At 40.5% G+C, this 25,738-nt stretch overlaps 1 protein-coding gene across 6 annotated transcripts in view; it reads left to right on the plus strand.

Annotated features, from left to right (window-relative positions):
- Window positions 1–2,793: 2,793 nt before the first annotated feature.
- Window positions 2,794–25,738, plus strand: part of cnc (NFE2 like bZIP transcription factor cap-n-collar) — a 111,286-nt gene continuing 88,341 nt past the window's right edge. For 2 of the 6 annotated variants that reach the window (XM_011145414.3, XM_011145415.3), the window contains exon 1: window positions 5,772–6,839. In XM_011145414.3, coding sequence (XP_011143716.1) covers window positions 6,378–6,839 — 462 coding nt within the window. In that variant the 5' untranslated portion in view covers window positions 5,772–6,377. Of the gene's footprint in view, window positions 2,971–5,771; window positions 6,840–16,675; window positions 16,806–17,440; window positions 17,590–21,955; window positions 22,459–25,738 lie in introns of those variants that run through there. The other 4 variants (XM_025303657.1, XM_011145417.3, XM_025303658.1 and 1 more) reach the window with 4 other exon arrangements.

Here is a 25,738-nt window from a genome sequence, read left to right on the forward strand (position 1 = left end):
TTAAATAATCAACACTTGTACTTAAGCGTAATATTACAGTTTATTGCAGATTACGCGACAGATTCTTCGTACTTGGGACAAATGTTATTAAAATTTGTCTCATTATGTATATATCGATATAAATACGAACACACACGGAACACGCGTACAGACAGACAGTATTCTCTATCTTGCGGGAACTTTTGTTACCGTTATATCGGTTTTTCGAAGCAGTCGGTAAAATCAACTTTTCACTTACCCGAGAAGGCTTCCGAACTCTCAACAAACTTTAACAATCTCATCAATTATAACCAGTATAATTTCATACATGCTATATATAATGCGGAGAGAAGGTATAGACTTACCGAAGCAGGAAAAGAAGGAAGGATACAAATAGAGTCTCGAAGTATTCGTCTCGTCAACTAAACGCCGATGCATTCATTGTACTTTGCTCATGTATTACTATGTTTACGACAGAGTACCGGTTATGAATATCGCGGAACATTACGGACCGATTAAACGCTCGCTTGATTCGACACTCCCGACACTTGATTATATGCTAGGAATTCGCTGTCAAAGAGTGAAAAGATGCAACGAGCACGGAGCGACCGCGAACCGAACACCGACTACCATGAAATATTAGGTGTACAAATGAATAATCCAAATTATTTTACGCAGTTATGAAATCAATTTTAAATTGAATAGATTTTCCCGCTCTTTTGTGATTATGCAATGTTGACATATAGCTATTAAAAAGAACATATAGTTTGGCGAAAAGCCCAACATAATCTTCAAAAGTATCCAGTTCAGTACAGTCGAAAATGGCAACAGATAAGGTAAGATATCCGACACTGCATTCTTTACGAATTCCGACAAGGAAAAAATGCTGCAAGAGCGTGCGAATCGATTTGTTCCTTTCTCGGCGAAGGTGTTGTATCGTACGATGTGTGCGCATTTTGGTTTAAGCGGTTCAAAAGCGGTAATTTCAGTCTAATCGACGAACAACACCCTCCGAAGTGCGATAATGATGATTTGGAGCAACTGCTCGCTGAGAATTCGGCACAAACACAAAAAGAGCTTGCAGAACAGTTGGGAGTAACGCAGGAAACGATTTCCAAACGCCTACATGAGATGGGAAAGATCCAGAAAGATCCAGAAAGAAGGAAAATGGGTGCCTAACCGCATGAACTCACTGAAACCAACAAAAATCAACGAGTGGCAGCGTGTCTTTCTTTTTTCTCAATAAGCAGAGTCGAAAGCAGCTTTCTTGTGGAAAATCGTCACGGGCGATGAGAAATGGATACTCTATGACAATCCGAAACGCAGAAAGTCATGGGTAAATCCCGGCGAATCATCAAAATCGGTCGCAAAACCCAATCGCTTCGGAAAGAAGGTTCTTCTCTGCATTTGATGGGATATCAAGGGCGTGCTTTATTATGAGTTGTTGGAACCTGGTGAAACAGTTACTGCCCGGACTGCTACCAGCGTCAATTAATCTGCTTGAGCCAAGAATTGGGACGAAAACGCCCGTATATTGGCAAACTGAGAGAACGTCCAGTGAAATTGTTGCATGACAACGCCAGGCCACACATTGCTTCCAATACAAAAGACACCATAATGAAACCATAAAGTCTTGGCTGGGACGTTTTGCAGCACTTGCGGCGTATTCACCAGACATTGCTCCATCCGATTATCACTTGTTCCGGTCGATGCAACACGCCTTGTCCGATATGCACTTGCAATCAGTGAATGAGATCCGAAAATGGCTTGACGACTTTATCGTGTCCAAAGACGTAACATTTTTCCGAGATGGAATTCATCAGCTGCCTGAAAGATGGCTTAAAGTTATAGAAAGCAACGGCGAATACTTTGTTTGAACAATTTAATTTACTTTCTTTTAAAATAAACCTTGAATGTAGCTGAAAAAATTGGATTATTCATTTGTACACCTGATACCATGAAAACGACACGAACCTGTCGCGCGTCGACATTTTTAAACACGGACGGTGCATTCTGATTGGATGGTTGCACCGGGCAATTCGATACTTCGAGAAAGTCAATCATTGCGTTTGTACGTACCTACAATCACAGTTATAGAATAGATCTCGACGTACCGGATGCGTTTGTTATCTCGTCCTATACATTTCGCATGATTTCGCCGAAAGTGAATCTCACGCGGAATTTACCGAGTTGCCGAGTGTGCCGAAAGCGAGCCTCGTGCGGTTGTCATGGTAAAATATCGCCAAATAGTTTCTAAAAACGTACGTCTCGAACGGGTCGAGTGCAACGCAGGAATGCCGAATGAAACGGCGAGCGTCTGTTATGGCGGTTAGATATTCGAATCATTGCGTCTTGCATTCCTGACCCGTCGGCAGGTCAATAAGCATGAGCAGTGCTAAGTGACTGTTGAACATGAACGTCTCGCGAAATCGGTCATAAGAAACGCCGAGTGAGGTATCGCGCGTTCGTCGCGTGTTACTACGACAAGTCGGAGCGGCAGCAGCCGATCGCTCGGGCGAACAGTAAATGGCGCCAACACGGTCCAGGCAATCTACGCGACTCCGAGATGCAATCGTCGTGCCTTTTATCAGTGACTACATCTTATCGTATCTAGAATTACGATCGTAGCATTTATAGGAATGAGCGCGAGAGACTCGTCAAAGTAACCTAATAAGGAACTTAAGAAAGTATCTGCACAGTAGCTGTACGAGCGTCATGGCGACGAGCGCGACACGTCGTCGTGACGTTTTATCGCGGCGGTTTCATAGTCAGCAGCGACGGTTTAACAGGCGGAGCAGATTCGTGACAACACTTCACGTACGAAACGAGAGTACAATGCACGAGCAGATGACGGAGCGTTGCTATTCGCCACAGAAGGAGACGACAGGGAAAAAGTGGAGGCATGTTGCTGAGCATGTAATGGAGGATCTACCGCGGATGCGCTCGATGTCGCCGGATAACGAGCCGTCGCTGACGAAGGTCATGTGCCAGGTGAGTGCGCTGACGATATTCGTACGCGTGCATGCGTAAACTAGCGGATAGATCGTGCAGATTATGCGCGCAGTATGAACGCACGTGCACACACACATACACACACACACACACACGCGCGCGCGCGCATAAAGGCGGCAAAGCGCCTGTGTAAGAAAAGCCGTGTACGCGATTAAACGTGGCAACGGCGCCGCGAGCGGCGTAGCGAGCACATGACACGGGTCAAAGTTTGCAGTCATAAATACAACCGTGAATGACGTATATTGTATACGGAAAAGCGACATGTAGCTGACGCTATGGAAGGAGCAGTCGCCGATGAGCGAATCAAGCGCGCGGGCTTGTCGAGCGACTCTATGAGAAGCCTGTTTTATCGGTAGATGGTCCCTCTGTAAGATAATTACTTTGTAAATTATGTAACTTTCTTCTTTGCTGCTTTGTTGTCGCAACTGAATGGAACGGAGAATATCGGGCCAAATTTTTCTAATCACTCGATTTCTCTCCTTCTTCGCAAAATTTCAATCCGCATTTCGTCCTCCAGAAGAGGGAAATTAACTTACTTAAATTTTGAAAAATTCTGAAAAAACGACGTACGATCCTAAAACAGAGAAGAATGTTGTTTTCAAAGTTGAAGACACGTAGTTGCAGAATTTTTTCGCATATATTTATACATATAATTATATAACTGGTCAAATAACTGGTCGCTATTTTTAATTTACAACATATCAAACGATATCACAAAATTTGACAACGTAGTCAGTGTTAAATATATAATCACGAAGGTATAAATTAACGTCTGTAACGTAGAAGAGCAGAGGAGATTACGTAGCTATTCTTTGTAAGTATACGCGCACGAGATGACACGGCCGCTACTATAATGTATATACGTATTTGTCCGTAATTACGCGAAGAAACTGAACTTTGCATCACTTCGTTTTCTGGTTCGTAATCAGGCCAACGGACGGTGTCTCACGAGCTAATCGAAGTCGCGGGACCGCAGGAACGTATGAAAGCAGTGCACGTGTAGTCTATCCGTTGGATCTAATGCGCGCCTCGCGTTCCGCTATAATACGTCGTACATGTAGAAGGTGTATTTTAATCGGGTAAAGCTGCACGTGTCGGCCTGATGCGTAGGTCGTAAGATTTGCATCAAATTCTGGAAGCGTATTTCTTATCGAATTTCGAGACCGTTTCATGTTCAAAGACTGTTGAAAAACACGATATCTCTTTCCGCGGAATGTTTACATTTTCTTAACATTTTTTTCTCGATAAAACTACGCAAAGCGTTTACGCGAGAATTAACTCTCAGCTACGATGTTGTTTGGTCTTGTTTTCGGTTTACAACTTAGAACGACGACGCAGTTGCGTTTCGATCTAAATTTTCGCGGAAAGAAGCTCGATCCTTCCAAATTCTCTCTAGGGATATATTTTATGCAAGACTGCAATTGCATCAAGGAGTCTACTCTTTCTCTCTCACTTTTTTGCAGACAGTACGTTGGGAAATCAGCACTAATATTTCTTTTCTTTGTCTTTCAAGCAGCAGCGCCTAACTAAGAAACAAAAAGTCCACCGCATTATATACGCACAGATAGCGAATCGCAGTAGCGATCATTATTCGCAGTCGAGACTCGTTATCGACGACGCGATTGATTTCTATGCGCATTTCTATGCGAAATTTCGCATACACCTCGACTACTTTGACCCACTCTTCTCTACCTGTATTACAGTAAACAGCCGATAATCCGAACCATTTGAAGCAACACTTCGTCAAACTACATTCGCGCAAAGTTGTACCACATTCTCCGCGACTCCGCATAATCGCATATTATCGCGAATCATCGCGACGTAAGCGAACACGCATTGACGTATTTGATTTTAATGAGCCACCGCCGACGGAAAGATGCTCGGCCTCTGTCGATCGAAGCACGTACGAAGCGTACGAGAATTTTTACAGTTTTTCATACTTTAACCCACATATATTATCACATTAACGCGCGGCTAACGCAGCACCGCGCGTCAGAAATCGTTATCGCTAGCTAGAGACGATTACGGAATCGATCGGGCAGTGACGAGCGAACAGTAAAGGAAGAAAAAGCGCGAGAAACGATGATAATTATCGGTAACGGCGACGGCGTGGATTGGCGAGCGCGCGTGGAAAACACGACGATGTCGGCGCGGCCCTGGCGAGCGCGCGACGTCGTCAGAACGCGATTGCTGAGTCATATATCGCAAGCGATCTCTCGTGGCAAGGTACGCGTGGCGTTCGCTCGGTCGGTTTCTCCGCGCGTGAACGAGCAGAAGTGTCGTAAGATCGTGGCTCATAGTCGCGCGAAATTGTCGTCGGCGACGATCATGGCATAAGAACGAAGCGCGTCGTCTTCGCCGTAATTCGCTGCCTGTCATTCGCGGCGGTCCGCGAGAGAATCCTTTTAATCGCGATCGAAGTGTCGCACAGAGCGCGGCAATCGTCGAATCGGTAAGAAGACCGTCCGCTCGGACTAGCTGTGTATCAATTTGTGTTTGTATGATTTGTGCGGTGTGTGTACGTTTTTCGTTCGCGTTGCATGCGTGTATACCGAGCGCGAGCGATTCGTCGCTCCTGCTGTGGCTGCCTGGTAGTTCCGCTGTTCGCTCGCAATCGCAGCTGATCCGTGCGAACGGAGCCACGTCTCGACGCGCCCCACGCCGGCCGTTCGCGCGCGCTGTCAGTGCGACGGTAGTGTCCAAGTGCGCCGCCGACGGAACGGAGTCGCGGTCGTTTATTGAGAAGGTGTGCGTGTATGCGTGTGTGTGTGTGCGTATGTGTGTGTGTGTGTATGTGTTGGATCAGCGTGCGTGCATGTGTGTGTGTGACGGGCCTATATTCGAGGTGCACCCTGTAGTTTAATGTGGCTCGTGCGCGGTTTTGAGGTTATTTCGGTACCGCTCTCGTGTAACTGACCTATCTACACCGCTCGGCGGTAAAAGCTGCGTTTCTTTATTTCCACTCCGGCGCTCCGAACGACGGGTCGCGTTCCCGAGTGCTCCTCTGTGCTTCTCGCGCGCGACCAAGGTGAATCAAAGCGGCAGCCGTGCGTTACTCCGGCCTGCCGCGGCAGCAGTGCAACCTAACCTAACTTTGAACAGCGAGGCACCCAGGATCGCTGCTCGTGATTCGTGATGTGCTACATCGCGTGAACACGTTCTATCGTTCTTTTGTTATTCGCGCTCTGTTTCCTCGGAGAGGACTGTTTGTTCCCGTGGGACTGTCTTTGCGCTGCTCGCACGTGAATATCTTGCCGAGCGGCGTGATCTCTTCATGATGTTACAACTATTGTTTGTACTTAACATTGACAGCCAACTACTGTGACAAAACGTCAGTGCCTGTAAGACTGTGTTCTTGTACGTGCTGACTTTTTTATCGGAGCAAAATGTTGTGCATAAAGAAACTATATCGGGAGGAGTTGCTGCAATTGGCACTGCTGCTCTCCTTGCTGCGTGTGGATCCAGAGCATTATCTGGGCCTAGACATTCAGACCATCGGTGTAAGATCCTTGGATCTCAACAATGGATCTGGATGGCACACAGACACTACGATTATCCATCGTCCAATGTATGTGCACCCAAAAAATCCAGATTCCATGCTTCTAAATTATCAGAGGGATCTGTTTGAGGAACTGAACTCGCTAGGAAGATACAATAGAATGAACTCTGGCTTCAATGCCATACACGCTTACCTACTGAATATCGAAGAATCTAATAGAGATGCAGCAGTAGCAGGTCCTAGTGAGTCTATTTCAACGAGTCCAACGAGGAACGTGACATCTCCAGATCAACCAAACTCCACACAAAGCCCTGCAGAGCCAGTCAGCACAGCGGAACTTACTCAAGAGGTACATCATTCAGTTAATCCCAAGTGTAACTGCCAATCTACAAGAACATACACCAGTGTGATAATGCAATGTGCAATATAACATCGTATTATTGAAATTATATTTTTCATGTTCTTAAACACCATTGTTTGTTGTTCAAATTATTACGCAATGTTGAATTTTTTCTACCTCACAAGGTGATGTTGATTGGTGGTGACATCATTCCCTTCACTTTTATTCTATATTATAAATATTGACAGTAACTCATATATTTTAATATTTATATTTTTCTTCGTAGAATATTTATTCCTGACATTTTTTGTATTTACGGTAGTTTATTTATTTAGCTGATCTTCTATTTTAGAAAAGAGGAATATTATAGAGAATTCACTTGTAATATTTGTGGAAATTTATAAACAACGTTTAGAAGGAACGATTATTCTGAGGTGGTAATTACACAAAAATACCAAAAATACCAGAGTATATTTCCAATTACATTTTTCTCATAATATTCCTCCGACACGACACAAAAATAAGTACTCTTGTGACGTAAATCCCGAGCATCGCGTTGCATGCAACAATCGGATTTAAAAATAATGCCAGGCAGTGCGCGCGCGAACGTGAAACGTTATTTTTCTTTGGTCGAAGTGAATGTTTTGAAAAATTAAAAATAACCGCGTTCCGACGCGATCACATTGGAAGGAAAGACCTGTTGAAAGGAAAAAACACACACACACACACAATCGCTCCTTTCTGCAGCAGAGTATCGTGTCATGTAAATGACCTTACGAATCCTTGCAACGACCTTGCTCTCCGTTAAAGTGCTCTTTTGCCTCTCTCTTTGAGATATTAAACTCGTTTGTACATAATTTCAGTCATTAATTAAGATGAAGCTAATTTTTTTGTAGGATCTTACGCACTGTACGTATAACGGAAAATCATCTTTACAGCTATAGTTTGAAGACCGTCGTATTACTCCGCTCTTTATACGCTTCAAGAATATAATTAGTTGGAGATTTGTGAGAGTTTTAGCTTAAAAATATTTGAGAAATTGTGCTAGTTCTTTTACGAGAAAAAGTATCGTTATATAAATGACGACTATAATAGACGTATTAATTTATCTAACTGCATAATTGAATTCAATGAATTTACGAAGAGCGTTCGCGATAGCACCTACTGTTAATCTAGTTGCAAACTGAATTATTATTTCCGTTTGCTGTATATTATGAAAGAACATTAAATAATGCTCATAAAACCTCGCAAAAGCGAATTTTACGAGCGAATATTATAAACAGTGCGGCGCGTACAACAAAATAACGGGTCGATGAGTCACAAACCCACTTTTCTTTGTTGCATCTTGAGAGCGTGACTGCATTCGGTCATCCGCGGGTCGCGCCGGTATTTTTGCGATTTTTTGCCGAGCCCGCGCAAGAATCGGTTCTTTCCTTCTCGGGCTAACGTCCTTGCGCATACAGGCTACCTCTACCGACTAATCTGGGTTAACTAATTACGAATCTGTACCCGTTGGCCTAGCGACAATCGTTTTCATCGCTGGGTTTAAGATCCTTCGATCGCTTTTAATTGCTCGTAATGACACATCGGAATGAATAACTATATGCGTCATACGATAAAGAGAACATCGCGATCGATAACATTGTGCACAATGAAAGGTAATAGATTAATGATGCTCAACTGACGAATACTGTTGATAAATAATATAATTCTCGTAGTATATTATACTTTTTTTTTTTTTATAGAACTATATTTCATCGATGACCTCTCTTTCTTCTTAATTCTACTTTCTTATTCCAAGTTGCTTACACATAATTCCATTTATCTTCTCAAAATAAGCTCTGTGATGTGACTAGAAAGGCGCAAGCTTACACTAGGAAAAATGTATTGTTGCGTGAACCAAAATTTTGTTGTAACAACAAAATAATTTGGTTAAAATATGCCCAACAAAACTGTTTAATTCCTGTAAACAAATACCTTGTTTGATTACGATTTGTTCGTATAACGTAATACTTTTATTATAGCAACCAAAAAGCTTTAACTACATAAATTTTGTTAAAAATACTATGATTTTTTCTTAATATATAAAATCTAAATTTTAGTGCGCAGAAAAATAAAATAGTATCCATTGGGCATTATTTTAGTTTATGTAAAATAATATTTCGTTATTATGTAATTTTTATGGATAAAATAACTAAAATGCTTAATTTTTATATATGAAGTCTAAGAACAAAATCATTTGGTCCAGAGAACAAAGCAGAAAAATATATTTAGTTGAGACAACTAAATATTTTGTTATATAAAACAAGATATTTGGTTGCTATTAAAAAATGTTTCAACTAAACAGTTTGGTTAGAGATACTAAATTTTTTTTCCTAAGTTTTTCCTAAATTTTTTTTAGTGTATAATCGTGACCGCCATGAGAGAAAATATAAATAACTGACGTTTCTAAAATTAGATAATCCTCACGCGCTGATCTATCGCGCTCTAAAGCATATCTGCCAAATGAAAAACCTCCGATACTCTGCACGACAGATTACGCGAGCACAATTAAAGGTGCGATTGATCTGTCTGAAATAGAACGATGTCAACTGGATTTGGTTACTAATAGAATTCTGCAGTCTTTGGTGAGCTAAGGTCACGTGACACTATGATATCACGCGAGAGTATTTTTTTTCTAAAGTAGCTCGCGATAAAAGCCAGCAGGTAGAACTTTTCGTTCGTAACTGTATCAGTAACGACATTGTTGGCATTATTGCTTCATGCAGTCAAACATATGTTTTTGGTTATCTTAGTACTTCAAATATAGCTTAGTTCCAACAACGTTACAATTTTCGGTAGTAAAATTATTCCTGTGTAAAATTATGTAACATGAACTGTAAACGAACAGTTTTGTGATTCTGAAATAAGATTAAAAAGAAGTTTAACAAAACCTATCGCGAGCAATTTTGAGAAATTATCAGCTGCTTAATATTACCTTGAAATGATAATTTTAGTCACTATAATGACGCACGACATTTGGACGCAGAAATGATGCAAGAAATCGGCGTAAACGCGTTATGTCTTAATATAAAGCGATTCTTAACGTGCGAATACGCTTCACTTTAAAACCTGGGATTTCGCGAAACGTGTCCATTTGTTAAATACGAAAGCGTTCTGCAATAAGTTACAGTCTTCGTACTGCAAACATTTATGAAACAAAGTAATTCAGTGCACTGAAAAGTCACGATTAAGATAATGCAGAAAAAAGAAAGAAATATCGAAATTGTAGTTCTGCAGCAAGCAGTTGTATGGCTTCCATTGAACTTGAAATTCCGTGGAATTTTGGCTTTTAAATAAAACAGCTCGTTTTATTATCTTCTGTCGGAGCGGTAAGATTTTCGATAAGGTTTCAGCATCTAAAGGAAGCGGGAAAAGAAGTTGTAAGCCTCGTTAACTAAATCCTGCGTCTTGTATTCGTGTTATCAAGTTCTGGTTATCATCGTTGCTAGACGCTCACTGGTCGGGGAAAAATACGAATCGATCGAAAATGCAATTAGTTAATGATCGGACATTAACTGAACGTGAACCGGTGCTACGAACGACACGATACATTTCGATGCGTATTGCACGTGTAGCTTGATTATTATTTAATAGTTTGACAATTTGACCGCCTCAAAGATTCGAAATATTTGAAGATTATCGATTAACGCAATTTTTCTCAGTTGTCGTGTGTGCTTGTCATTGATAAACAGACGAAGATGGTTTATGACTGACGCGCGAAGAAGAGGCTTTGTCCTTTCATGGGTCGTTTTGATCAATTGTTGTCATTGTGTCTCGAGCCGACGAGCGTCATGAATACATCGTCATGAATATTGACGGATTATTTACGTTTCCCTTCACATGATGAAAATATTTCGTTGATTATTAAAATGTTTACTCGTTGGTATCGCGTTAATTTCTGCGAGCGAATTATGTCGGAATTATAGAGTAGTCAGAATGGAATACTGGTTTCAGAAGCTAAGACACAGGTCGCCGAGACGCGGTCAACAATACATCGTATGCTCTCAGGTGTGGGAAATAATTTTTTATACGTTTGACGTACTTGTCTAAAATAAGGAGACATTTGATTGGAAATTTAGGGTCTACTCTGAGTTCGATATTCGTAATTTAATAGATAATCATAACTTGACGAATTTTGATTTACGTGTCAACTTGTATTTATTTTATGCAAATATATCGATCAAATGATGATTTATGAATAAGAATCGATAATTAATCTCGCGAATGCTGATTCCATCGTGAATTGAAAATTGCAAATTCCATCTTGAGTCTTGTTCCTGTACTAAATCCAAATTTAATTTCTTATTGATGTTTACACAGTTGCTACCTTTGCTTTTATTACGTCTCCGTGTTATATTGAATATGCAGATCGTAGCGCGATTTTCCTAACGTCAATAGAAAAATAATGATGAGAAGCTTGTTTTATCATTATCATTAGTAGAAAAATTATTGTTGTACTTGCGACAGCATATAATGCGTAAAGGCATCATTGGTCTTTTGATGTTAAATGATAGGGACGTATGTTTATAAAATAGAATAAATCACGAGACGTACAGTTACGACGTGTTTTATTTAACACAATATTCGGCTGCTACGTCTGAAAATGCGCGTAAGCGTATTTTCCGTGCATTACCGAGAACTGTTTCTCTCCAAATTAGATGTCTGGCCTCATTCCAATGTGTAGACGAACGACTTTGACTGAATTTATCGGACCTCGGCTTAGGGTGAGACTTCGAAAGGATTAGTATCTAAGTTTATTTCGCCGTAAAAAGGAGGTGGGGATTATCGTCGGGGATTGCATTATCGTTTCGCGATCGTAATTATAAATATCGCGTTAGTAAATCCTTTGTTCGCGCGAACACGCATTTCGACGTAACATTGCCAAAGCTTCCCGTGAGATCGCTACGCGACGGCCTCGATCACAAAAATAATTGTATGTAAATGCGTAGACACGCGCGCGCGTTGTATGAACGACTGCAGGAAACAGAAAAGAAAAAGGGACGCGCCAGAACCAGATGCGACCCCGATTTCGCGGGGATTGATGCGAGAGTCCCTGTGCAGATCGCTCTCGTTTTCCAGGGCGAACGTTGCGTCCAGAATTAGGAGCGCGTCGAGGATTCTGTCGGCGAGACAGAATCGTAATGCGTGATCGTGCGTAAAAAGAAAAAAAAAACTCGCCCTTCCGCCTGCAACTTTCCGCGTGTTAAGGACGCGATGAACGATTCAGCGTCATACAAATTTCAAGGCTCGCATTTTATATCTCGTCGCGGCCTCTCGTTGTAGTGGATATTCGTTTTGGCCGATATTCAGGAGATGCGTTCTTTCTGAAAATGCGTCGTTTTATGTTGATGCAAATCTAACGGAATCGTGACACTAATTGCCTCAGTCAGCACGGATGTTTTCAACTATTGCCTCGCGTTGAAAGTCGTCGCATAGAGATTCGCGACGTGACCGAGTATAAATGATACACGGTGCGAAGATCGCGACGCGTAATTAAAGTTTTTCTGCGTCTCGTGTGTGCGTTATTTTCAAAAGTGAAACTACCAATCTCCTGAGCGCCGACTCAGTTGCGTGATGTAGTATAATTGCTTGTGTCGAAGTTAATCATATTTCGTTAAGAATCGCTGTTTTTTCCAACGTAGCGCATATCAAGTATTAGAAGCTATTTTCGCGGAAATGATTAGACATCAGACGACTCTTTTATGTATTCGTGATTCGTATTCACTTTTTAATTAACAGTCTTACACTTCTCGTTAGCTTCCTCGATGCCGTTAAAAGCGAATTGACTTCTTTCCGTCCGTATCAATATTTTGCTTGTTCTAGTAAAGCTGTTTTTTTTTGTTTTTTTTTGCGAATGAAAATCGAGAACGAAAGAACGCGAATGTCAGACTTTCCCCAGTCGTAGAAAGGTAGTCGCAGCCAAGCGTGTCTCGAGAGAAATATACGCGTTTTATATAGCGATAGATACAAATTGTCTTTGACAAATCTAGATCGGCAAGCTGCCACGTCGCAATCGAAGTGCATCTCTCGTATGTTTTAAGTGCAAATTATAACGCGGGGACAACTTGAAGTCCGATAATACTCTGTTGGCAAGTGCAAATTTTAATAACAACATTTCATCGACAGATCATTATTCATTGATCGATCGATTCGTTGACTCAGAAATCTGTCTAATGTGTCGCCGAGGATATACGTAAAATTAGATTGCGTCACTTTAAAGACCACCTACTGAACATTGGGATTAAGTATGTTATGTTGAAATTGAAATTTTCCATGATTGAAACTCCACCAATCTAGAATGATGCTTGCTTGAAGCGAAAGGCTACGCGCGAAGTGTGTCAGTGAATATATGATTATACGACTATTTAATGTGAATTATCATATTGGAACGCAATCATATTGCTTTATATACTGATACATCATAGTGTTGCGAGGAAAAATTAATGTAACCTTCGACGTAATATATACCTGATGAAACCGTCACTTGCTTATTATTCGCTCAGTTTCTTTTTAAATGGTTATTGATATGCTAGCTTCTTACTGATTGCTTATTATGAATATCGTTTTTTTTTTTTTTTTAGAGAGAGAGATCCGCAGACAGTAAAAAAAAATGTGAATTTTAATCAAGGTTACCGACGTGATGACACTTCCAGATACTGTTTTAAAAATTTCACTTACTTTTCGCTCACGATAATCTCGTTCGGTCAGTCGTAATATTATTTCAAGAGAAGAGCGATCTCTCCTGTACTTTGCTGGCACATGATAGCAACGCGGTGGGAAATTATGCGGGAAAGGAATTGCTGCGGGTTTTCAATAACGCAATTTATATGTAAAATAGAGTTCCAATATAAGAAATGTAACATATATCGTATTCCATAATGCACCCTAATGAATAAAATGAATCCATAATGAATAAAATCTTTCGTCGACAAATATATCATCATGCGGGAAACTCGTCGACGCGATTAATTTTATGACATACTTCTTTTACGTATTAAATTTTTAATTTGTTTTTGCGTATGCAGATAATGCGAAAAATGAAAAAAAACTGGCGATATATTAAAATATCGTTTTTAGTTATATATTTGATATGCGTTTATGAATATACATTTTTTCATATTACATCATAGTTTTTTGAATTAAAATATCCGACTGTAAAATATAATATAAAAATTTATAAATAATTATAAAATAATTATAAAAATTTGATAAAAATCTAACTAGATCAAAAATTGACAATACAACTCAAGATCTAAGTAAATGTTATGGGGCGAAGGTTTTCGTTGAAACGAGGTCATATATACATTTCACTATCTTTATATACTCGCTTTTTCTTTTCTTTATCTTTTAACCGAGCGTACCTATCAACTAATATTTAAATGTTCATTGACGCGTTCTTAATTTGAAAGGCAAAAGGCAAACTCAGTACTTAATATAAAATACGCATTATTTCTTCTTTTTTAATATATATATATATATATAAATTTCTATAAAATTTATCAAAGCAAGAGAGAAATTTTACAGCGATGTCCATCTGGCGATTTATAACTTAACAATAATAAAATTCTGTTTTCAAGATGAAATAAATAAACAGGAAAGATGATGTATATATTAATTCGTTTTTCAATTTCCTGTTACACAGAACATATACTCCTGTTGCACAGAACATATACTCGCGCTACGACAACAGCACGGTTGTCGGTACATTATTAGTTTGTATAAATTAACCAGCTGAAAGTAAATTTGAGCGAAATTATTTCATAATTTGCAAAAAACAAATGCATATAATTAAGAAACTTTCATTATACGTTTTATACGTCTCTCAAAGTGAAAGACCGTTTCCGTAATTTTACTTTAATAGAAAATTTAATACAAATTTAAAGATACAAAGTAAATACAAAGAAAATACAAAGAATTGAAGATGAAACCACATTCTACCCTCGTGACACAGATTTTGAATCTTTTACTGTGATATCCTCTGTTCCTACGTAAATTTGCAAAGCACGAGACTCGAATTACCTGTTCTTTTCCTGTGTAATGTTATTTTCGTTTGTTGAAACATCAATAATATTATGTATGACTTTCGTAATGCTGACCTCGCCATAAATCTATGCCATACATTTGAAAACTTACAGTTAACATGCCACAATATCAACATGATTTAGAGAAAATATTTCAAAGCCATATGTAAATAATGTATTACTAGGCGTATTACTAGGCGTTATTTACGTAGCGAATAATGTTTATCTTATCTTAACTAAAGTTTGGAGCGGACTTATATTTTTTTGTTCTAACAATGTGATCGCTAATGTGTAATATTTACTAATCGAAGATGTAGTAATATCAAGCTGTTGATTATTATTGGCCTCTATGGTCGCGTTTATTTCATAAACTCGTGCACAGCACAAGCGGTTCTCACATTTCTTCATCATTGCTTTATCGCATACACGCGTCGACATTATTGGCTGTGATATGCCTAGTACAAAGATCAAGTATTTGATTTTACATATAAAACAAAATATAGAGCAATTATATTATTCGACAATATCGTTTGAAGTATATCATTTTAAATTTAAAAGAATCCAGACGGATCGTCTTCTAAGCAAACTCAATTAACCAGTATCACGAGTAACGAGTTGAAATGCTGTCATTTCAAAAGCTCGACATGTTTATCGAGTCACAAATATTTGCATATCTTTTGATAGACAGGTTTTAGGTGTCATCTTCAACTTTAGAAAATCTTGATCCCCTTGTTGCAACGAAAATATTTATTTATTCCGTCTTTGTCTATTATAAAAAAGGAAAAGTGTCTCATTAAATCAGTTTGTCATTTTCAATTGTAGATTTCGATGACGTTAATAATTATACTTGTTATTCTTTGGTATAACACAAATGATAACTTTTCGAGAATCAAGCTGCAAACCGATCGATAAATAGCGATTAGAATTGCGTCAGTGTGCGCTTCATGTAAATTGCATATTTATTATTAGCTAATATAACCGTCAATCCATCATGTATCCATCATTCGTTGATATCAGTGGAATTCTTTTCCTTGTAGTATCGAGTTATTTCGCCAATTCGCCGTATTGTTTCAAAGTATTTCATCATTTCACGGGTATCAACAGTCCGACACTCCCTGGCGAGATAACGCAAGCGCGGTAACGATTTGACGCGGCGACGATTTAACCTTTGAATCAGCATGAAATCGAATCGCGGGAAAAAAATTTGGTATGTTACGTGTTGTTGAGTGAAGTTTGTGCAAATTTCCACAACCCCGTTGTAATTATCGAGATAATTATAACGCGAAAGAAGCCCGCCGACTATCATAAATAAGGATCTCATTGACACGTCATGTTTCCTCGAGATGTCGTACGACGTCGTCGAGAAGGCGATTATGCGAGTGTGCCCGATGTTCTAGAACCCTCGCCGCCGACTTAATCTTTATGATAAGTACGCCTCAGTAGGTCGTACTTTAACACCGCGAGAGCTTTAGAACTTAGAATCTAGTTCCTTTCCTCTGCCCAGCGTTCGCTAGTCTTACGAGAGACGCTCGGCAGTCCCGACAGCCGCGATGTTTTATCGCTCGGCGAACGAAACGCTCGGCGTCGCTTACTTTACGTATCCATCGTGCACTCCATAAATTTTCATAAATCAGCATTGCGAGCGTATGCAAACGATGACCCTGACGACCTGTCGCGTCTGAGGGACGAAAGGACACCGCGGGGCTCTTCGCACCTCGTCAGCGACACGACTCTGAGCCGCGCTCGCAGTCTCGCACGCGGCGCGAGTTAAAGCTAGGTGCCGCGTATGCATGCTGTAGCGGAACGCGTTATTAGTCGTAACGTAGGGATCGCCGGTGTCTGATCGACGTATCAAATGGCGCGGAAGAAGAGGAAGCAGCGGAAGATGATGCTCGCGCTTGTGCCGGACGACGTACGTTGCTCTCGGCTTCCTTGGTTACGGTCAGATCTTTGTTTCTCGCGTTGATACACAAAAACACTGATTACTGATAAGGCACGCAAGACGACAATACGTCGCGAGTGTAGAGCGAAGTCACTGATAGGATCGGATTGTTTAAATTGAGCAGGATTTGGCAGGTCGGCGTGTTCTTTAGTGTCTCGGTCGCCTATGCGGTGATTGCTAATGATGTTGATGACGTAGGAATTGATAATCTCACGGTAGGCCGCTGCAGGATTTATTATGGCACGCGTAATACGTGTGACAGCGAGGAAAACGATATGACCATGTGCAGACATGGTCAAAGAACACGATTAGAAATATTTTCCATTACCTGAAGGCGACAAAGACCACGATGCTCTATGCTCTTTTCAAGCATTTTCAAGCAAGCTTTTCAAGCAAGTCGTAAGCCGCGGTTCAATGTTTCAAGATTATATTTGATCATGCTGTGACGCATTAAACATGGTACTAAATTAAGCGAGTTTTGACTGCTGTAATTTTTCTCCCTTATAATTGCGATGTTCGAGTATTCTTGCTATTTTTGCTTATTTGCCACGCACTAAGGCGACGACGTGTTCCTTTTTTGTTTCAGGTATGTAACATCATATCTTGAAGTTTTCGACGATAGTATTTCGAGTTTAGCTAAAACATGAGGTTAATCACGTCAGTATCATGGTATTTTCTGCTGCGCAAAAGGTCTACGACATTCCATACTAATATGCGGAAGTATAATGTCTTACGTATTCGTTCACCTTATTCGGTGAGTATCAAATAACGCCAGATGTGATGTTTAGTGTCTCGTCTTCAGTTATTCTCTCTCTCTCTCTCCCCCCTCTCTCTCTCCCCCCTCTCTCTCCCCCCTCTCTCTCCCCCCCTCTCTCTCTCTCTCTCTCAAAGCGACGTTTCATTTATCGCTGCTGCGCACGGCTCTCTCGCGTTACGTCTCTTCATTTATTTAATTCGCATCGATTTCTCATCGAAGATCAATCACATCGGGGGTGGCTCGCGTAATGTTTGAAAGTAACCATGATCAATTCAAGTCTCACGGAGAATCAAGTTTCTCGTGAAAACGATAGTCACACTGAAAGATTAATTGTTGAATCAAAGATTATTGAATATAGACCTTGTTAATGATTCTCAACATTTTTACGCAGCGTGTATGATGTCAATATCCGAGCCGTGGAGGTTTATGGCAAAATAAACATCCTGGCAAATCTGCAAATATTCTTGCGCATAAAGCTGAGACAAAGGAAGAGAGATCGCAAGTTTCGTTACGACGTGTTTGCCGCGCGAACGTCTCGCTCCGTTCAAGGAAAATTCCCCGTGCATCAGAGCGATCGAGGATGAAGCAACGCCAATTCACAGACAAACTGGACCGCGGCAAATATCCTTGTCGCGGTAAACTTTGCACCGGTAAACGTAAACAGCCTGCTGCTCGTGCTATTTGCGACGACCTTATAAAATTAATGCGTAATTACGTGCGTAACTACGCATGAGTTAGTCGGGTCGTGTAGAAATTTAAAGAACTCAATATTTCTTGTGTATTCTTTTTGTTTTCAAATCGCTCGAGATAAGTGTTTAGGAGAGGCGTGTGCCAAGATTGGCAAGGTCGAGGCGACTTTTGCAAAAATAAACCACGCGTACCACGTTCTGTATCGCTCGTTTCGTGACAGAGTGCAGCGCACTTTTAACCTTCGTTGAGTTACACTCACGCGCGTCTTTGCGCGCGTATTTGGCAACAATCAGTGTGAATCCGAGGTCTTTGTTTATTATACTCTTCGTCAAGCTTTACCATGCTCGGTACGTGAATGTTCGCCGATAAATCGCGGTGACTCATCCGGCATATGAGTGTACATTTTCGTATTTAACGCAGTAATGCCCGGCTTAATTTATTTCGCGCTCAACCAAATTTACTGTTTGACACGTAAGGCCGACGGACCCGACGGACTTTCTTATCTCTTATTTGACTTTTTGACTGCTAAATATAATGACTTTGGCTGACGGCTAAGTATAATTTAATAAAGCGAATCGTTATAATTTAGCGACGAATTATTTCTTCGTTGCAAGATAATTTTAGCTAATTTTAGCAATTATTGTTGCATTAAATTATATCAGTATCTCTCTTGCGTTAAATTTATCTTCTCTTCTTTTACAAAGTGTTTCGCTAGAATTCAGCTCTTTACGACCGCTCACAAATTATAAATTAGTGCTTCTCAGTGACTTTGAGGCGAATAGTAGATCCTGCAACGTTAACACCTGGTAACCGTAATTTCAATTTCTAGTGAAAGTGCTCTTCAAGTGCTTTGTCCATGCAATAAATACATACAGTTGCAACACGTGACACACAACGCGACATCCGCCACGTGATGTCCACGTGTATGCTTTCATCGGTAAAACAGTTTGACAGCTTGACAGGGCAGCTCGGTTAAGTCGGGATCGTAGTTACCGACTGTCGTATGAGCTTCTTCTCCTCGATGATAAATGGATCGTCTGTACAAACATTACGTCGTATAGATTTCCGGGAAAAAAATACGGTTAGTTGTCATTATTTTAAACGCGATTTTGAATGTGCTTATTTTTTTAATCTCTCTTTTTATTCATTAAATCTGAAAATAGATAGCGCGTTATGATATACGGTGTTCAGACGAATATTTAGGATTGGTTCAGCGTGTTATCTCTGATAAGGAAGCACGAACGCTATCACGCGCGTAATAAAAGTTTTAAAGATAAGATCTCTCACAAATTTGCAGCTACAATTAACGCGACTTTAGTTTTGGACACAAGAAACTGAAGTAAAAAAAAGTAAAAAGTCGTCCAAGCAGCGATACAAGTAGCGAGACCAGTTAATTGGGGGTAATAATTTCTCTCGGTGCTTTAATCGAACCAATTTACACTGTCTCGCACGAAGTTTGCACAGTGCAGTGCAGAATAGAGAGAGTGAGAGAGGGAGGGGGGGGGGGAAGCAAGAGATAAAAAGAAAAAACTGTTCATTCTGCGTGTGAACAAAATAAAACATTTATCTTCTTTGTTTCTTTTCTTTTATTCCATTTCATTCTCTTCATACATGAGACTTCGTATCTTCTGTTGTTTATATTTGAACTCACAGAACTTCTTGCATCAATGTTATTATTTTAAGATTAATCTTAATGGCTTCTTTCACTTCAATGATAATTGATTGATATCGAAGGAAGTGCCACGTATAAAACTCAACGATAAATTCTCACTTTGATTGCGCTTCTCCATTTTGTTTGTTGTCTGCGTTAAAAACCACGAAAATTATTTTACATTATGACGAGCCGAAGCATCGAACCAAATTTCCGTATTCAAACCGTTTTTTCACCGAATCCGATTAGATGTGATATAAATGTAGAATGGAAGAAATCTCTCTCTCTCTCTCTCTCTATCTAACAGTGCAAACTATTCGACATAAAAGAACCGACGAGCAATAAATTAATTGAGTTGACAGAATTTTTAAAGCTGGCTCGAAGTTTAACTTATGAGTCAGCTTTGTAAATATTACGCACAAGCTATTAGGACATGTGATCAATTTATTCGTATATTGCCGCACGAACAGTACCGTAACCATTGCCTAGTTCTTTCGTTCTCTCTATATAACGGTCTTCCATGTCACTTTTTGTCTTAAGATTACTTTATACTTTTAGCTATTCGTTTTTCACTCGCGATTATTGATACGTAACATGCGATACAGCCTTTGCACGTTGTTGACCGCGACAGTAAATGTAATCTATATAAAAAATCAGCTCAGACGTACCCGGAAAATTATATGTTTTTCAGCACTCGTCATTAATGAATGTTCGTTACTCGCGGTAATCACGATTCAGTATATCGTGCACAGCGTTACTATTACCTAGGCCGATCAGCATTCTTAATTTCGCAATTATGATCATGCACATATGAATTATTATAGGCGCACATTACATCCGCTATCTACGTTTTCTTCATCAATTTTTTTTTGCGCGCAGATTGAACTTTGGGGTCATCTTTTGATTTAGTGACCCATCGAACACTCTCAATTCCGTTAATCAACTAGCCTTAACTTCGACGTGCGATAATATATATTTCTCGAACGCTATATGTTATACGTGGAGTACGTGAAAAAAGTAATTTTGGTCATTGAGTAAGTGATGGAAAATGTTGTTCGAAGCGTGGAGTGTAAAATAAATGTTTTATCTCAAGCTGTTATACCATTCCTGAGTCTCTCTATCGCATGATGCAATAATTTCTTCTTTGCATATGTATGCAAACGTGCATCTTAGAGATTGAAAACAGTGAGACGCGACTTTTTTTCTGCTATAAATTCGTAAAATGATATAGTTATCACAGATGATGCAGAAATATGGTTAAAAAGAAATTGCTGTCTGGTTATTTTCCTTATTCTTTCCTCGTCATGAGAATGCGAGTCTTCAAGAGAACGCGTCGTGATTTTTGACCGCTAACGACGCTTTATCCTTGTCTATCCCTGATCAACAGCAACAATATAACATTAATTATTTCGACGTTGATTCGTATAGAGCTAATTGAAAGATACAGCATATTAAATTACAGCCGAATATTATCGTCGCCAGCGGCAGAGAGCCGCCTGCTGATAGCGCGGCGCGAAACATACGTGAAAATCACTTTTATCTGCGTTTCGGGCCGTCGCGAATCATTATCAATTACGAATTATTATTATTCCCCAATATGGGAAATTATTGTAATCTCGCTTTTGCGCGCGATCCGGACGTTGTTCTGACCTCGGGCAAAGTGAGACGCAGAGTGGTTTCGAGAGCTATCAAAGCCGGCGCGGGCCGCAGTCGGTGCGTGGTCCTACTCGCGGCGAAGTTCGCGGTTTGCGACGATGGTAGTACGAGCGAGCCAGTTGCTACACGTACCTATCGTTATCTCTTGACGCGCGCGTGCGGAGCAATCTATCCTCGTCGGACGTTGTACGTCGATCCGTCGTTGATTACGTCGTCCCCGATGCCGCCGCCGCCGCCGCTGCCGTCGCCGCTGTTGTCGTCGTCCTCGTCGTCGTCATCGTCGTTGTCGTCGTCGTCGTCGTCGTCGTCGTCGTCGTCGTCGTCGTCGTCGTCGTCGTCGTCGTCGTCGTCGTCGTCGAACTCGCGCGCGACCGTCAGTGTCGCGATCGCAAGTGTATAAATCGCCACGAGTGTGTGTCGGCGCGAAAATCGTCGGTTCTTCGTCACTTCTGACTTCGATTATAACTTGACGCGCAGTGACTTCCGTGAAGATTCGCGTGGGTCTCTCGCGTGCGTCTCGCTGAAATACAGTAGACGATGGAAAATTCGTGTTCGACGCGACGGTAAAAATTGACACACGCGGTATTCTCCACGCGGGGTTTACGTTATCTGTAGCACGTGTACGTGACCTTAGCCCACACTGCAATTCGAAGCGTCGCGAAGATTTATCTTTTAATCCTGTGCAAACGACTGCTACGACAACAACGACGAAGACGAAGACATCGTCTCTCGAGTCCGCCGAAAATAACGGTGACGTACCGCGCTGGCGAAGGAGCATTTGTGTAAACGTCGTTAGTGATTTCTCCTGGCAATAGGATTCCCGGTCGATCGGGTGGGGCAACATGAGTCTGAAGGTGACGTCGAGTATGGTAGGTTTATAACACATGTCATTGGTAACTCGTGAACGGGATCGGGAAGCGCGGGAGAAAGTAATCTTCGATTACGTGTCTCGATTGACTAAAGTTGTATGCGAAGCAAATAGCGAGATATCGAGAGTTCGTAATTGGGCGCGAAGTGAAACTTCCGTAGGAAGTACGTTTTGTAGGAAGAAATTTTTCTATGATTCTCGATCGTTTTCAGCATCGCACAGAAAAAATAAGATGCCTCCCCCCCTCTCTCTCTCTCTTTCTCTCTCTCTCTCTCTCTCTCTCTCTCTCTCTCTCTCTCTTGCGGACGCGTCACTCTACTTTTCTTTATCAAGAAATGCGCTAACGTGATAATCCACGCGCGATCGATAACCAGTATTGTGCGAGTATAAGAAGTGAACCGTTGACCGCGGATTATATATTATTAGATATTTCTCTTTATTTTCTATTTCACGCGATTTCGACGCAGCGCAGAGAGAGAGAGAGAGAGAGAGAGAGAGAGAGAGAGAGAGAGAGAGAGAGAGAGAGACGCAGGATAACCCAATTGCCTCCTATTTTTGCACTTGGCGTGAACGATGTTGAATAACCGGTCAGACATGTTCTCACCAATGATGCGAATCGTCAATTTGCTGCAACGCGGACGTCCCACGTGACGTCATGATTTCCATGAAAACACTTAGAGCTTGTTGGCGCAGGGTTCTCTTCGTATGCAGTCGCGCGAAAGAGAGAGAGAGAGAGAGAGAGAGAGAGAGAGAGAGAGAGAGAGAGGGAGAAAGAGAAAGAGACTTCTGTATCTTCGAGTCTGTTCTGGATGCACCGTCACCTGCGTGTTATATCACACATATCTTATTGAGGAGCATAAGATTTATGATTGAATAGTCGCGGGAAAGATTAATCACATGGCGATAATCTGTACCAAAGGCACCCGCGGCACCAGCTCGCTGATTAAGAAAACCTTGAATAAAATCGCGAAAGTGATAACAAAAGATAAGGCTAGTTTCGCAGACGATAAACGAATAATTCTGATTTTCTGGCGTTCAGGAATCTGCGGGCTCACATTTTTGTTATAAATAACACACGTGAAAATCTCACAGTAATGTACTGATATCGCCGTGATGGAAGCAGAAAAATTGGAATTGCAGCGAGGAACATACGCGTCCTCTGGGAATTCCGTTGTGTGAATAGAGCCACTGGCGCGCCGAAACCCGCGCATATCGCGCGTTTGGCGCGAAAGCCGCGATAGCTTCGATAAAGGATGAAGTCTCCTCTCGATATAATAGTAGCGTTCTCGGTAATACCAACCGATAACGGAATTCACGGTTAAAACATGATATCACGATTGTGCGATGCGCCATGCGCGGCGTATACATCCGTAAAACGTGCGATTTAACCGAAATATCCAACTACCTGTAATTGTGTAGCGTACGCAACGAATAGGAATTGCCGTGTAGCTCTGCACCTGCATCTTCGGTAACTCGATGATCGAGTAGCGAACCAAATATCGGAGAGTTTTCATACGAGACAAAAAGTGTGCGTGCGCAGTTCGTCACGTGAAGCCTGATGTCTCGGTCGCGATAAAGGTTTATCTGAAGTGAAAGCGGATGTAGAACTATGCGGAATATGTTTTATGTTATTTTTACCGATACCTGCCGATAACGGCGAAATCGTCGCGCAACAGGCTGGCGCCTGATGACGTCGGAGCTTTCGGTTCTCGATCGGTTCGCTTCTCCGAGTGGAAATGGGACCGAGTATCCATCATATGCACTTTGCCAGTTATCGCAACACTTACGGCAAAAATATCTAACCGTTTGTGTACTCACGTAATTATACCGTAACATGGTCTTTCTGCGGTACATGTGGGTCAAGAGTAAATGCATACCAATAAGGGGGCAGTTATATCGTCATTCGATCGAGTTGCAATGCGCGATGGAGAAACACGTGCCATGTTTATTTGTTTTCGCATATGTGCGCACGAGGATATTTTAAATTGACATTTAATATTATATATATGAAATTGATACTTTACGAAGATTACGTTATCTTTATGACGCCGTACGCTATGTATTTATTATAATCTCAGACTTTGGTTTTTTTTATACCAGGAAACTAAAACTGATGATGATTCACTGAGCTTTACCATTTACATGAACATTGCTGTGTATAATTTTCACATGTTTCCCTTGAGAATAAATGACCGCATTCTCATTCTTCGCGCTCTGATTCGCTTTTTTGCGTGATACCAGCGGATCTACAAATTATATTTCAATTATTAAGTTGCGCGTGTGTGTATGTATAAGCGACTTACAGATTATCCGATTGCTCGATAATTGAAGAGGTACACTTGCGACGCTTGAGCAAAGTCACGGTAAGTTCATACGCGTTAAAAAGAAAGGATTATAATGAGAATATAGACGTCTCGAGCGAACGCAACTACACGTTGCACGAATTAGAATAAAATAATTATTAATATTCAAATAAACGGATATCTCGACGGATGTTGCGACATATTTCACAAGAACTGACTTATTAAGTCAAGAAAACAGAAACGCTAATGCGCGTAACCTTTTTGCGTTTTTTTTCTTCCTTTTTAATCAAATAGAATATGTAGAATATTATCATAAATAATGACTTTGCAGCATCCAATTTATCGTAGCTAATATTAACGTGCTGCTACGTTTATCAAGTATCTCTGGCTGAGTGCAATTGGCAGTTTCGTTCTGTGCGAAAAATGTTATCACAGAGATTGATGTGCACTGAATGCGCAACTGTAGCCGTTATCGGCGTTGTGGACTTTTACGAATTTTTCTAAAATGCATCTTTTTTGCAATATAACAGCCCTCATTCATACGTATCGCCTGCATATATATATATATATTAGAGACGTGCGAATCAAGAATTTTTATGTCGAATCGAATCGAATCGAATCTCATTTTTTAAATTCGAATTCGAATCGAATCGAATCTATGAAATTTCATTCGAATTCGAATCAAATCGAATCGAACCATTAAAAACATGAATATTAAACGTGCAAATAATGATGGAAGATTTTTATATGAAAGGAAATATTAATATTGTAATATTATCTTAAAATAAAATATATATTTAAACATTTATAGTAATTTATAATTAAGTTATTAATTATAAGTTAGGTTAATTACGGTAATTAAACATTATTAGTTAATAATTAATTTAAAAGTTAAGGGTTCAAATATACAGGCCTAGATGGCCCGTTTTATAACTGATACGCACAATATATTTTATTCGTATTCGAATCTTCGCGAGG

Source organism: Harpegnathos saltator, unplaced genomic scaffold, assembly GCF_003227715.2.
Source record: "Harpegnathos saltator strain DR-91 unplaced genomic scaffold, Hsal_v8.6 scaffold56, whole genome shotgun sequence".
Lineage (NCBI taxonomy): Eukaryota > Metazoa > Arthropoda > Insecta > Hymenoptera > Formicidae > Harpegnathos > Harpegnathos saltator.